Here is a 15,449-nt window from a genome sequence, read left to right on the forward strand (position 1 = left end):
TCCCGGCTTTTCTGCACCCAGAGCGCGATACGGGAACCCGGCCGCGCACCTGCCCGGTTAAAAGGCCCCAAACCCGCGCCTCGGCCCCGCTCACCTGCTCCAGGGACTCCGCCCACCGCCGCGTCATCACGCACAGCACGTAGGGCGGGGGCTAGTGGGTGTACCACGTGATGTAGATCAGCAGGGGGAGGAAAAAAGAGAGGAGGGGAAAGAGGGAGGGGAGGGGAGGAGGGAAAGAGGGAGGGGAGGGGAGGGGAGGGGGAAAAGAGGGAGGGGAGGGGGAAAAGAGGGAGGGGAGGGGGAAAAGAGGGAGGGGAGGGGGAAAAGAGGGAGGGGAGGGGAGGGGGAAAAGAGGGAGGGGAGGGGAGGGGGGAAAAGAGGGAGGGGAGGGGAGGGGGAAAAGAGGGAGGGGAGGGGAGGGGGAAAAGAGGGAGGGGAGGGGAGGGGGAAAAGAGGGAGGGGAGGGGAGGGGGAAAGAGGGAGGGGAGGGGAGGGGAGGGGGAAAAGAGGGAGGGGAGGGGAGGGGGAAAAGAGGGAGGGGAGGGGGGAAAAGAGGGAGGGGAGGGGGAAAAGAGGGAGGGGAGGGGGAAAAGAGGGAGGGGAGGGGGAAAAGAGGGAGGGGAGGGGGGAAAAGAGGGAGGGGAGGGGGAAAAGAGGGAGGGGAGGGGAGGGGGGGGGAAAAGAGGGAGGGGAGGGGAGGGGAGGGGGAAAAGAGGGAGGGGAGGGGAGGGGAGGGGGAAAAGAGGGAGGGGAGGGGGAAAAGAGGGAGGGGAGGGGGAAAAGAGGGAGGGGAGGGGGGAAGAGGGAGGGGAGGGGAGGGGGGAAAGAGGGAGGGGAGGGGGGGGAAAGAGGGAGGGGAGGGGGGGGGAAAGAGGGAGGGGAGGGGGGAAAGAGGGAGGGGAGGGGGAAAAGAGGGAGGGGAGGGGGAAGAGAGGAGGAAAGAAAAAGGAGGGAGTGGAAGAAGGAGGGGGTTGAGGGAGGAAGGAAGGAAAGAAAGAGAGGGAGGGAGGGAGGGAATGGAATGTGGGATGGAGTGGAAGAGGGAGGGAAGGAAAGAAACCAGAAGGAGGGGTGGAGGAAGGAAGGGAGGGAGGCCTGTAAAGCGCCTTGGGACGTCCTGAGGTCATGAAAGGCGCTATAGAAATGCAGGTCTTTCTTTCTTTGAAGACTTTCCCACATCGTTCACCTGAGGAAGGAGGAAGCCTCCGAAAGCTTGTGATTTTCAAATAAAATAGTTGGACTATAACTTGGTGTTGTAAAATTGTTTACAATTGTCAACCCCAGTCCATCACCGGCATCTCCACATCTTTGAAGGGGGTTCAAGGACTGATAATACTCCTGAATACGACGTAGCTCTTTTGGGGAAATTGTTGGCATTTCAAATCAATTTATTGGTGCAGTGACGCTTGTTACGGCCTCTGAGGATTCTGTCGCTCTGAATCCCGACAGATTCCAATTGCCACTCAGGAGCTTTTAGACTGACAGCCTGCCAGAGCTCTGTAGAGTCATGTTTATTCATCGCCTTTGTTGCCAGGGCCGACAAGTACTTGGAGTACTCGCATTCGGCAGTCGTTGGGTGTTTTCTTCAGAAAGCGTTTGCACAACGGGGCCGGGTAGCGCAGAGGGGTAGAAACATCTGGGACTTGGAACAGAATCCAGGCCACAGCACAAAACTGCCAGTGGCTTAACTGGCTTCATATTGGAATCTTCCTCAGATATAATTGAGATATATGTACCAGTCCTGGAGAAAAACACTCAACTGGGGTCAGCCATGGTGCTTTGAAATGGAAAAATGTCACACTTCTGAGATTAGACCTGAGATACGTTGATGGGACAGTGTAGAGGGAGCTTTACTCTGTATCTAACCCATGCTGTACCTGCCCTGGGAGTGTTTGATGGGACAGTGTAGAGGGAGCTTTACTCTGTATCTAACCCGTGCTATACCTGCCCTGGGAGTGTTTGATGGGACAGTGTAGAGGGAGCTTTACTCTGTATCTAACCCCGTGCTGTACCTGCCCTGGGAGTGTTTGACGGGACAGTGTGGAGGGAGCTTTACTCTGTATCTAACCCGTGCTGTATACCTGCCCTGGGAGTGTTTGATGAGACAGTGTAGAGGGAGCTTTACTCTGTATCTAACCCGTGCTGTATACCTGCCCTGGGAGTGTTTGATGAGACAGTGTAGAGGGAGCTTTACTCTGCATCTAACCCATGCTGTACCTGCCCTGGGAGTGTTTGATGGGACAGTGTAGAGGGAGCTTTACTCTGTATCTAACCCATGCTGTACCTGCCCTGGGAGTGTTTGATGGGACAGTGTCGAGGGAGCTTTACTCTGTATCTAACCCATGCTGTACCTGCCCTGGGAGTGTTTGATGGGACAGTGTAGAGGGAGCATTACTCTGTATCTAACCCGTGCTGTACCTGCCCTGGGAGTGTTTGACGGGACAGTGTAGAGGGAGCTTTACTCTGTATCTAACCCGTGCTGTATACCTGCCCTGGGAGTGTTTGATGAGACAGTGTAGAGGGAGCTTTACTCTGTATCTAACCCGTGCTGTATACCTGCCCTGGGAGTGTTTGATGAGACAGTGCAGAGGGAGCTTTACTCTGTATCTAACCCGTGCTGTACCTGCCCTGGGAGTGTTTGATGGGACAGTGTAGAGGGAGCTTTACTCTGTATCTAACCCGTGCTGTACCTGCCCTGGGAGTGTTTGATGGGACAGTGTAGAGGGAGCTTCACTCTGTATCTAACCCGTGTTGTACCTGCCCTGGGAGTGTTTGATGGGACAGTGTAGAGGGAGCTTTACTCTGTATCTAACCCGTGCTGTGTACCTGCCCTGGGAGTGTTTGATGGGACAGTGTAGAGGGAGCTTTACTCTGTATCTAACCCGTGCTGTATACCTGCCCTGGGAGTGTTTGATGAGACAGTGTGGAGGGAGCTTTACTCTGTATCTAACCCGTGCTGTATACCTGCCCTGGGAGTGTTTGATGATGTGGAGATGCCGGTGATGGACTGGGGTTGACAATTGTAAACAATTTTACAACACCAAGTTGTAGTCCAGCAGTTTTATTTTAAATTCACAAGCTTTCGGAGGCTTCCTCCTTCGTCAGGTGAACGATGTGAAAATGAAATCCTCGAAATGAAATCGCATTTATAATTCACAGAACAATGCTTGGTGAGTACAGACAGTTTTTTCAATTGCCCGTTGCCAAGGCAATCAGTGTGCAGACAGACAGGTGTTACCTGCCAGGTCTCACAGAATATACAAATCACCAAAAAAAAACAACAAACAAAAAAAAAACAGAGATAGAGAGGTAGAAACATAGAAAAGACAGCAACTGACCCGTTATATTAAAAACAGATAACATTTGTTCGCTGGTGGGGTAACGTGTAGCGTGACATGAACCCATGATCCCGGTTGAGGCCGTCCTCATGGGTGCGGAACTTGGCTATCAATTTCTGCTCGACGATTTTGCGTTGTCGTTTGTCTCGAAGGCCGCCTTGGAGTATGCTTACCCGAAGGTCGGTGGACGAATGTCCACCGATCTTCGGGTAAGCGGCATCACCACCAGCATCGACCAAGCTTCCCCTGGTACCACGGTTACAACCACAGGGAAGTCTATTGTCAATTTGTCCGACCACACCCTTCAACCAGACGAAATCGAAGTTCTCAGCCGAGGGCTCAATTTCTGCCCCACTACCAAAATGGACCCCACTAGTCTCGCGGCAGACACAGAGGAATTCATCAGGAGAATGAGGCTCCGGGAATTCTACCACAAACCACAAAATTTCAGCAGCGAACCCAATGAGACAATCGACGATCCGGAACAGCAGACAGAGGGATCCGCGGTACAGCAACCAAAGAGGAAAGAGTCAAACTGGACTCCTCCGGAGGGTCGCTGCCCTCAGCTGGACATGTATGCTCAAGCTGTCAGGAAATGCGTCAATGCCAGATTCATCAGCCGCACTCAGAAGACAGTCCAGAATGTCACCCGAGCACAACGCAACGCCATCAACGCTCTCAAGACCAACCGCAACATCGTCATCAAACCAGCGGACAAAGGAGGAGCCATAGTCATACAGAACAGAACAGACTATTGCAAAGAAGCATACCGACAACTGGACAACCAGGAACACTACAGACGGTTACCCACAGACCCGACCAAAGAACACACCCACCAGCTCAACAAACTGATCAAGACCTTCGATCCAGACCTTCAAAACATCCTACGCACTCTCATCCCACGTACTCCCCGCGTGGGAGACTTCTACTGCCTCCCAAAGATACACAAAGCCAACACACCCGGACGTCCTATCGTATCAGGCAACGGAACCCTGTGTGAGAACCTCTCTGGATACATCGAGGGCATCCTGAAACCCATCGTACAGGGAACCCCCAGCTTCTGTCGCGACACTACAGACTTCCTACAAAAACTCAATACCCACGGACCAGTTGAACCAGGAACACTTCTCACCACGATGGACGTCTCGGCACTATACACCAGTATCCCCCACGATGACGGCATCGCTGCGACAGCATCAATACTCAACACCAACAACAGCCAATCTCCGGACGCCATCCTACAACTCATCCGCTTCATCCTGGATCACAATGTCTTCACCTTCGATAACCAGTTCTTTACCCAAACACACGGAACAGCCATGGGGACCAAATTCGCACCCCAATACGCCAATATTTTCAAGCACAAGTTCGAGCAGGACTTCTTCACTGCACAAGACCTCCAACCAACACTATACACCAGATACATCGACGACATTTTCTTTCTATGGACCCACGGCAAGGAATCACTAAAGAGACTACACGATAACATCAACAAGTTCCATCCCACCATCAAGCTCACCATGGACTACTCCTCAGAATCAGTTTCTTTCTTGGACACACGAATCTCCATCAAAGACGGGCACCTCAGCACCTCACTCTACCGCAAGCCCACGGACAACCTCACGATGCTCCACTTTTCCAGCTTCCACCCTAACCACGTCAAAGAGGCCATCCCCTATGGACAGGCCCTGCGAATACACAGGGTCTGCTCAGACGAGAAGGAATGCGATGGACACCTACAGACGCTGAAAGACGCCCTCGTAAGAACGGGATATGACGCTCGACTCATCGATCGACAGTTCCGACGGGCCACAGCAAAAAATCGCATAGACCTCCTCAGGAGACCAACACGGGACGCAACCAACAGAGTACCCTTTGTCGTCCAGGACTTCCCCGGAGCGGAGAAACTACGCCATGTTCTCCGCAGCCTTCAACATGTCATCAATGAGGACAAACACCTCGCTATGGCCATCCCCACACCTCCACTACTCGCCTTGAAACAGCCACCCAACCTCAAACAGACCATCGTTCGCAGCAAATTACCTAGCTTTCAAGAGAACAGCATCCACGACACCACACAACCCTGCCACGGTAACCTCTGCAAGACATGCCAGATCATCGACACAGATACCACCATCACACGAGAGGACACCACCCACCAGGTGCATGGTTCATACTCCTGTGACTCGGCCAACGTTGTCTACCTCATACGTTGCAGGAAAGGATGCCCCAGAGCATGGTACATTGGCGAGACCATGCAGACGCTGCGACAACGGATGAACGGACACCGCGCAACAATCGCCAAACAGGAGGGTTCCCTCCCAGTCGGGGAACACTTCAGCAGTCATGGACATTCATCCACCGACCTTCGGGTAAGCGTACTCCAAGGCGGCCTTCGAGACACACGACAACGCAAAATCGTCGAGCAGAAATTGATAGCCAAGTTCCGCACCCATGAGGACGGCCTCAACCGGGATCTTGGGTTCATGTCACGCTACACGTTACCCCACCAGCGAACAAATGTTATCTGTTTTTAATATAACGGGTCAGTTGCTGTCTTTTCTATGTTTCTACCTCTCTATCTCTGTTTTTTTTTGTTTGTTGTTTTTTTTTTGGTGATTTGTATATTCTGTGAGACCTGGCAGGTAACACCTGTCTGTCTGCACACTGATTGCCTTGGCAACGGGCAGTTGAAAAAACTGTCTGTACTCACCAAGCATTGTTCTGTGAATTATAAATGCGATTTCATTTCGAGGATTTCATTTTCACATCGTTCACCTGACGAAGGAGGAAGCCTCCGAAAGCTTGTGAATTTATAATAAAATTGCTGGACTATAACTTGGTGTTGTAAAATTGTTTCCAAGTGTTTGATGAGACAGTGTAGAGGGAGCTTTACTCTGTATCTAACCCGTGCTGTATACCTGCCCTGGGAGTGTTTGATGAGACAGTGTAGAGGGAGCTTTACTCTGTATCTAACCCGTGCTGTACCTGCCCTGGGAGTGTTTGATGGGACAGTGTAGAGGGAGCTTTACTCTGTATCTAACCCATGCTGTACCTGCCCTGGGAGTGTTTGATGGGACAGTGTAGAGGGAGCTTTACTCTGTATCTAACCCATGCTGTACCTGCCCTGGGAGTGTTTGATGGGACAGTGTCGAGGGAGCTTTACTCTGTATCTAACCCATGCTGTACCTGCCCTGGGAGTGTTTGATGGGACAGTGTAGAGGGAGCTTTACTCTGTATCTAACCCATGCTGTACCTGCCCTGGGAGTGTTTGATGGGACAGTGTAGAGGAAGCTTTACTCTGTATCTAACCTGTGCTGTATACCTGCCCTGGGAGTGTTTGATGGGACAGTGTAGAGGGAGCTTTACTCTGTATCTAACCCGTGCTGTATACCTGCCCTGGGAGTGTTTCATGAGACAGTGTAGAGGGAGCTTTACTCTGTATCTAACCCGTGCTGTACCTGCCCTGGGAGTTTTTGATGGGACAGTGTAGAGGAAGCTTTACTCTGTATCTAACCCGTGCTGTTTACCTGCCCTGGGAGTTTTTGATGGGACAGTGTAGAGGGAGCCTTACTCTGTATCTAACCCGTGTTGTACCTGCCCTGGGAGTGTTTGATGCGACAGTGTAGAGGGAGCTTTACTCTGTATCTCACCCGTGCTGTACCTGCCCTGGGAGTGTTTGACGGGACAGTGTAGAGGGAGCTTTACTCTCTATCTAACCCGTGCTGTATACCTGCCCTGGGAGTGTTTCATGAGACAGTGTAGAGGGAGCTTTACTCTGTGTCTAACCCGTGCTGTATACCTGCCCTGGGAGTGTTTCATGAGACAGTGTAGAGGGAGCTTTACTCTCTATCTAACCCGTGCTGTATACCTGCCCTGGGAGTGTTTCATGAGACAGTGTAGAGGGAGCTTTACTCTGTATCTAACCCGTGCTGTATACCTGCCCTGGGAGTGTTTCATGAGACAGTGTAGAGGGAGCTTTACTCTGCATCTAACCCGTGCTGTATACCTGCCCTGGGAGTGTTTGATGAGACAGTGTAGAGGGAGCTTTACTCTGTGTCTAACCCGTGCTGTACCTGCCCTGGGAGTGTTTGATGGGTCAGTGTAGAGGGAGCTTTACTCTGTATCTAAACCGTGTTGTACCTGCCCTGGGAGTGTTGAATGGGACAGTGTAGAGGGAGCTTTACTCTGTATCTAACCCGTGCTATACCTGCCCTGGGAGTGTTTGATGGGACAGTGTAGAGGGAGCTTTACTCTGTATCTAACCCGTGCTGTATACCTGCCCTGGGAGTGTTTGATGAGACAGTGTAGAGGGAGCTTTACTCTGTGTCTAACCCGTGCTGTACCTGCCCTGGGAGTGTTTGATGGGTCAGTGTAGAGGGAGCTTTACTCTGTATCTAAACCGTGTTGTACCTGCCCTGGGAGTGTTGAATGGGACAGTGTAGAGGGAGCTTTACTCTGTATCTAACCCATGCTATACCTGCCCTGGGAGTGTTTGATGGGACAGTGTAGAGGGAGCTTTACTCTGTATCTAACCCGTGCTGTACCTGTCCTGGGAGTGTTTGATGGGACAGTGTAGAGGGAGCTTTACTCTGTATCTAACCCATGCTGATGTATAAGGGTAAGACCTAGTTTGCCTATGATGCTGTCCCTCGGTTGAATATCCTGCCGGCCACTCCCTGGGCTCTGGTTTGAAGAATGACCTTGTGGATGAGATACCGGGTGGTATTCGGCATCTATGGAACTGTATCACAGCAAGGGTCAGCACCTTCTGGTACTGTCCCCCTTTAACAGTGTCAGCCGTGGCTAAGTTTATATCCTCTGAACGAGTGGATTCAATCCCCACTCAGGAGACATTAGCACAAAATCGAGGCTGACACTCCAGTGCAGTACTGAGGGAGTGCTGCACTGTCGGAGGTGCCGTCATTCGGATGAGATGTTAAACCGAGGCCCCGTCTGCCCTCTCGGGTGGATGTAAAAGATCCCATGGCACTGTTCCAAAGAAGAGCAGGAGCGTTCTCTCCGGTGTCCAGGCCAATATTTATCCTTCAACCACCATCACTGAATGGTCATTATCGTATTGCTGTCTGTGGGATCTTGCTGTGCGCAAATTGGCTGCCGCAGTTCCTACATTACAACAGTGACACATCAAAAAAGTACTTCATTGGCTGTAAAGTGCTTTGGGATGTCCTGAGGTGGTGAAAGGCGCCATATAAATGCCAATTTTTTTTGTGTCATGAACCATTCCAACCATATCACAACATCTGTAATGTATTAAAAACCTCAGGGCACTGCATACATCATGGCTTCAAAAACCTCGATCATTATGATGATGTTTTTACATAGAATCACATCGAATTTACAGCACAGAAACAGGCCATTCGGCCCAATCAATCTAAGCCGGGGTTTATGCTCCACACGAGCCTCCTCCCACTCTATTTACTTCATCTCATCCTGTCTGTACATCCTTCTTTTCCTTTTTTCTCTCATATACTCATCCAGCTTCCCCTTAAATGCATCTACGCTATTCAACTCAATCACTCCATGTGGTAGCGAGTTCCACATGTTTCTCTATCTGTGTCTGCGTCAACTTTGCCATTATAAATCCCTGTGTCCCCATTTATAATGGAAGCTGCCTATGTAAACTTGTCTCACTGTAATTACATCCCTCTGCCACTGGTGGGGCTGTAGTGCCTCAGTTCTGTCCACCAGCCCCTCAACCTGCACTGCAGAGAAATCCCTACGCTCCAATCAACTCTTCATCCCAAATCGCCCGAAGTTTATTTAATTGCAAATAATACCAAATCAAGGTATTATCTAAAAATAAGCACTTTAAAGTGGGGAATTATGTCTGCATGCCCCGGTACAGTTATCCCCCAGAAGATGACCCTTGGTCTTGACTGCACCCCCTCCCCGACCCCGGCCATGTACAAAGCTGCAGGAGATCAAATACAACAACAACTTGCATTTATATAGCGTATTTAAAATAGTAAAACGTCCCAAGGCGCTTAACAGGAAATGGTCAGAAATGGGGATGTTCGCCGATGATTGCACAGTGTTCAGTTCCATTCGCAACCCCTCATATAATGAAGCAGTCCGAGCCCGCATGCAGCAAGACCTGGACAACATCCAGGCTTGGGCTGATAAGTGGCAAGTAACATTCGCGCCAGACAAGTGCCAGGCAATGACCATCTCCAACAATTGTAAACAATTTTACAACACCAAGTTATAGTCCAGCAATTTTATTTGAAATTCACAAGCTTTCGGAGGCTTCCTCCTTCCTCAGGTGAATGTGGAAATGAAATCCTCGAACCCTTCGCATTTATAAATCACAGAACAATGCTTGGTGATTACAGACAGTGTTTTCAACTGCCCGTTGCCAAGGCAATCAGTGTGCAGACAGACAGGTGTTACCTACAGATCCCCCGAATATACAAACCACCAAAGAAAAAGAGAGAGAGGCAGAAACATCGAAAAGACAGCAAATGACCCGTTGTATTAAAAACAGATAACATTTGTTCGCTGGTGGGGTAACGTGTAGCGTGACATGAACCTAAGATCCCGGTTGAGGCTGTCCTCATGGGTGCGGAACTTGGCTATCAATTTCTGCTCGACGATTTTGCGTTGTCGTGTGTCTCGAAGGCCGCCTTGGAGTATGCTTACCCGAAGGTCGGTGGCTGAATGTCCCTGACTGCTGAAGTGTTCCCCGACTGGGAGGAACCCTCCTGTTTGGCGATTGTTGCAGCGAAAAATCGCATAGACCTCCTCAGGAGACCAACACGGGACGCAACTAACAGAGTACCCTTCGTCGTCCAGTACTTCCCCGGAGCGGAGAAACTACGCCATGTTCTCCGCAGCCTTCAACATGTCATCAATGACGACGAACACCTCGCTATGGCCATCCCCACACCTCCACTACTCGCCTTTAAACAGCCACCCAACCTCAAACAGACCATCGTTCGCAGCAAATTACCCAGCTTTCAGGAGAACAGCATCCACGACACCACACAACCCTGACACGGCAACCTCTGCAAGACATGCCAGATCATCGACACAGATACCACCATCACACGAGAGGACACCACCCACCAGGTACATGGTTCATACTCCTGTGACTCGGCCAACGTTGTCTACCTCATACGTTGCAGGAAAGGATGCCCCAGAGCATGGTACATTGGCGAGACCATGCAGACACTGCGACAACGGATGAACGGACACTGCGCAACAATCGCCAGACAGGAGGGTTCCCTCCCAGTCGGGGAACACTTCAGCAGTCAGGGACATTCAGCCACCGACCTTCAGGTAAGCATACTCCAAGGCGGCCTTCGAGACACACGACAACGCAAAATCGTCGAGCAGAAATTGATAGCCAAGTTCCGCACCCATGAGGATGGCCTCAACCGAGATCTTGGGTTCATGTCACGCTACACGTAACCCCACCAGCGAACAAATGTTATCTGTTTTTAATACAATGGGTCATTTGCTGTCTTTTCGATGTTTCTGCCTCTCTCTCTTTTTTTTTGGTGGTTTGTATATTCGGGGGATCTGTAGGTAACACCTGTCTGTCTGCACACTGATTGCCTTGGCAACGGGCAGTTGAAAACACTGTCTGTAATCACCAAGCATTGTTCTGTGATTTATAAATGCGACAGGTTCAAGGATTTCATTTCCACATTCACCTGAGGAAGGAGGAAGCCTCCGAAAGCTTGTGAATTTCAAATAAAATTGCTGGACTATAACTTGGTGTTGTAAAATTGTTTACAATTGTCAACCCCAGTCCATCATCGGCATCTCCACATCATCTCCAACAAGAGAGAGTCTAACCACCTCCCCTTGACATTCAATGGCATTACCGTCGCCGAATCCCCCACAATCAACATCCTGGGGGTCACCATTGACCAAAACTTAACTGGACCAGCCACATAAATACTGTGGCTACAAAAGCAGGTCAGAGGCTGGGTATTCTGCGGCGAGTCACTCACCTCCTGACTCCCCAAAGCCTTTCCACCATCTACAAGGCACAAGTCAGGAGTGTGATGGAATACTCTCCACTTGCTTGAATGAGTGCAGCTCCAACAACACTCAAGAAGCTTGACACCATCCAGGACAAAGCAGCCCGCTTGATTGGCACCCCATCCACCACCCTAAACATTCACTCCCTTCACCACCGGCGCACAGTGGCTGCAGTGTGCACCATCCACAGGATGCACTGCAGCAACTCACCAAGGCTTCTTCGACAGCACCTCCCAAACCCGCGACCTCTACCACCTAGAAGGACAAGAGCAGCAGGTACATGGGAACAACACCACCTGCAAGTCACGTTCCCCTCCAAGTCACACACCATCCCGACTTGGAAATATATCGCTGTTCCTTCATCGTCGCTGGGTCAAACTCCTGAAACTCCCTTCCTAACAGCACTGTGGGAGAACCTTCACCACACGGACTGCAGCGGTTCAAGAAGGCGGCTCACCACCACCTTCTCAAGGGCAATTAGGGATGGGCAATAAATGCCGGCCTCGCCACCGATGCCCACATCCCATGATCGAATAAAAAAAAACAGGAGCGATTATCAAATAAAATTTGACACCGAGCCACGTAAGGCGATATTAGGACAGGTCTTGGTCAATGAGGTAGGTTTTAAGGAGCGTCTTAAAGGAGGAGAGAGGTAGAGAGGTGGAGAGGTTTAGGAAGGGAATTCCAGAGCTTGGGGCCTGGGTAGCAGAAGGCACGGCCGCCAATGGCGGAGCGATTAAAATCGGGGATGTGCATGAGGCCAGAATTGGAGGAGCGCAGAGATCTCGGAGGGTTGTCGGACTGGAGGAGGTTACAGAGGTAGGGAGGGGCGAGGTCATGGAGGGATTAGAACACAAGGATGAGAATTTTAAAATCGAGGCGTTCCCGGACTGGGAGCCGATGTCGGCCCAGCGAGCACAGGGGGCGATGGGTGAACGGGACTCGGTGCGAGTTAGGATACGGGCGGCAGAGTTTTATGTACAGGAGCAGACTAGTTATATAAAAGACCTTCTCACGTCTCTGAAAGACTAAAGATACAAAAAGAGTCCATGTGCTATTCGTATAAAAATGACAGCAAATCTTGATCGTTGGTTATGTTGTCCAAGTGATGGGGGAGTTATGCTAATGTAGGCAAATATATGCAAATATATGCGGAAACATGGCCCATCTTAGTGTGTGTTTTTTCTTCACCCTCGGTTTTGCTTTGGAAGCAGTTTGCATTGTGAGAGGAATCCAGCCTGTTTCACAAGTGTGCCTGTGTTTGAAGGTTGAGATGGTCAGTGCAGCTCTGACGGGAGCTGGAGAGTACGCCAGGGGAATAGTGCTGAATATTTACTCGCTTTGCTATTAAAAGTACAGCCTTGAGATCTTGTTCGGGATGTTTCAGGGGAAAGCGAACGTCTGCTACCGCACTGCGATCTTGCTGTGGTCGGCCGCCGTTACAAGTCCATCCCTCATGGTGTTCGGAGCCCGATACTCGCACGCTACCAGTACATTCCCAGCGCAACTCGGAATACGCCCCATTGTCGGCCCAGGTTTACGTGTCACGCGGGCGCACGTATCTGTCGCGGTCACCTTCTGCTTCTCGTCGCACTGACGCCGTGTACAGCCGGTACGCCAAGATCACATGCGGTTCCCACACAGAATTCCAACACGGAAACAGGCCGTTCGGCCCAACCAGTCCCTGCTGGTCTTTATCCTCCGCACCAGCACTGGTCCTAATCCCATGTGCCCGCCCCCATTCCCATATCCATATATCTCCCCTTTCCTCCCACCGCCTGGCTAACCTATTCCTAAACGTTGACAGGGTCTCTGCCTTAATCGTTAACTCCGGTAATGCATTCCACAGCCTCACAGCCCTCCGCGTGGAACAAAAAGGTCTCTCCTGCTCCCTGTCCTAAGTCACTTACATTTAATTTGGCCTCACAACCCATGGCAGACTGTGAACTTGGCGATTCAGGCTGGTTGGCGCTGAACCAATCAGCAATACCAGCCCTGCTCCGATACATTTATACAAAGCTTTGCTCTCAATAGAAGAATAGAAACATAGATACATACATAATACGTAGAAAGTGAGATAATAGATAACGGATCAGAGTTAAATGATAGCTACATAAAATATATGGGTAACATAAATAGGTGACAAATAGATGCATGACAAAGATAGGTATATAGGTAATTAGATGGGTATAAGATGGAGGGTCGATGGATAGTTCGATACAGACAGATAATAGAAAATAAGTAGATAGATTTTTGATTGATCAAAAGCTGGATAGAAGATAGATAATTTTTTGACTGTTAGGTAGGCAGATGATAAGAAAATAGATTAATGATAGAAATGCAGATGTTACAAGTTTCAGGTCTGGCCTTAGATATTCCCTCAGGTTCAGCAGTATTGGTCTTTAACATAAACGGCCTGAGTGTCTTATATTTAAGTGTGCTTGTACTGGCCAATATCTCTACCCGTACAATCCTGTGACCCAGCGGTGTAGCAATAGCCCCCGCCCCCACTCCACCCCCCCCCCCACGTGATCTGACCTGGATGTTGCGGCTCAGTGGGTAGCACTCTCGACTCTGAGTCAGAAGGTCTTGGGTTCTAGCCCCCGCTCGCTCTACAGACTCGATCACATAATCCAGGCCGACACTCCCAGTGCAGGACTGAGGGAGTGCTGCACTGTCGGAGGTGCCGTCTTTCAGATGAAACGTTAAACCGAGGCCCCGTCTGCCCTCTCAGGTAGACGTAAAAGGTCCCAGGGCCACTATTTTGAAGAAGAGCAGGGGAGTTCTCCCTGGTATTCTGGGCCAATATTTATCCCTCAACCAACATCACTAAAAATAGATTATCTGGTCATTATCACATTGCAGTTTGTGGGATCTTGCTGTGCGCAAATTGGCTGCCATGTTTCCCTATATTACAACAGTGACTACACTTCAAAAAGTACTTAATTGGCTGTAAAGCGCTTTGGGACGTCCCTTTCCCTTTACTGTCCAATACAATCTTGTAGCCCAGTGGTGCAACAATAGCCCCCCCACCCCCATTTGTGACCTGACCTGGATGTTTTGTCTTTCACATTTGGCCTTGAGCACCTCTCCAGTCCTGTCGAAGGCAGGGCCCAAACACTTGGTCAGGTGCGGCCCGATACAAAGTCAGCTGAACAGGTGGCCCACCCATCACTGCTGAGGCTCGCACGTCAAGAACCACTCTTTGAGCAAACTACACCAGAGGGGCTGTGCAAGCTTTCGAGGGAGACTCCATGTTGGTTGTGTGATGACTTTATTTTTTTTTATTCGTTCATGGGATGTGGGCGTCGCTGGCGAGGCCAGCATTTATTGCCCATCCCTAATTGCCCTTGAGAAGGTGGTGGTGAGCCGCCTTCTTGAACCGCTGCAGTCCGTGTGGTGACGGTTCTCCCACAGCGCTGTTAGGAAGGGAGTTCCAGGATTTTGACCCAGCGACGATGAAGGAACGGCGATATATTTCCAAGTCGGGATGGTGTGTGACTTGGAGGGGAACGTGCAGGTGGTGTTGTTCCCATGTGCCTGCTGCCCTTGTCCTTCTAGGTGGTAGAGGTCGCGGGTTTGGGAGGTGCTGTCGAAGAAGCCTTGGCGAGTTGCTGCAGTGCATCCTGTGGATGGTACACACTGCAGCCACAGTCCGCCGGTGGTGAAGGGAGTGAATGTTTAGGGTGGTGGATGGGCTGCTTTGTCCTGGATGGTGAGGAGCTTCTTGAGTGTTGTTGGAGCTGCACTTATCCAGGCAAGTGGAGAGTATTCCATCACACTCCTAACTTGTGCCTTGTAGATGGTGGAAAGGCTTTGGGGAGTCAGGAGGTGAGTGACTCGCCGCAGAATACCCAGCCTCTGACCTGCACTTGTAGCCACACTGTTGATATGGAACAAGTAAAGTAAATAGAATCACTTTAGCAATAGTACAGTGGAATAAGGAAAAATGTATTACCTGCTCCTCTGGGTAGAGACATAACCTCTGTTCTTCCTTCGATTCTCTACAATGAGTTTGATCTTTCTCCCAGTTTCTGTCCTGTCTCCCTTCCTGCCTTGTGTGTTCACCCTGTGGCCCAGGTTCAGCATCTCCACTAT

General features: G+C 50.5%; 1 protein-coding gene across 1 annotated transcript in view; it reads right to left on the reverse strand.

Moving 5' to 3' along the window:
- LOC137305229 (protein CutA homolog) overlaps window positions 1-179 on the reverse strand; it is a 27,610-nt gene extending 27,431 nt beyond the window's left edge. The window contains exon 1 of the mRNA XM_067974072.1: window positions 95-179. Coding sequence (XP_067830173.1) covers window positions 95-127 — 33 coding nt within the window. The 5' untranslated portion in view covers window positions 128-179. The remainder of the gene's footprint in view (window positions 1-94) is intronic.
- Between the last annotated feature and the right edge of the window lie 15,270 nt (window positions 180-15,449).

Source organism: Heptranchias perlo, chromosome 39 (assembly GCF_035084215.1).
Source record: "Heptranchias perlo isolate sHepPer1 chromosome 39, sHepPer1.hap1, whole genome shotgun sequence".
Lineage (NCBI taxonomy): Eukaryota > Metazoa > Chordata > Chondrichthyes > Hexanchiformes > Hexanchidae > Heptranchias > Heptranchias perlo.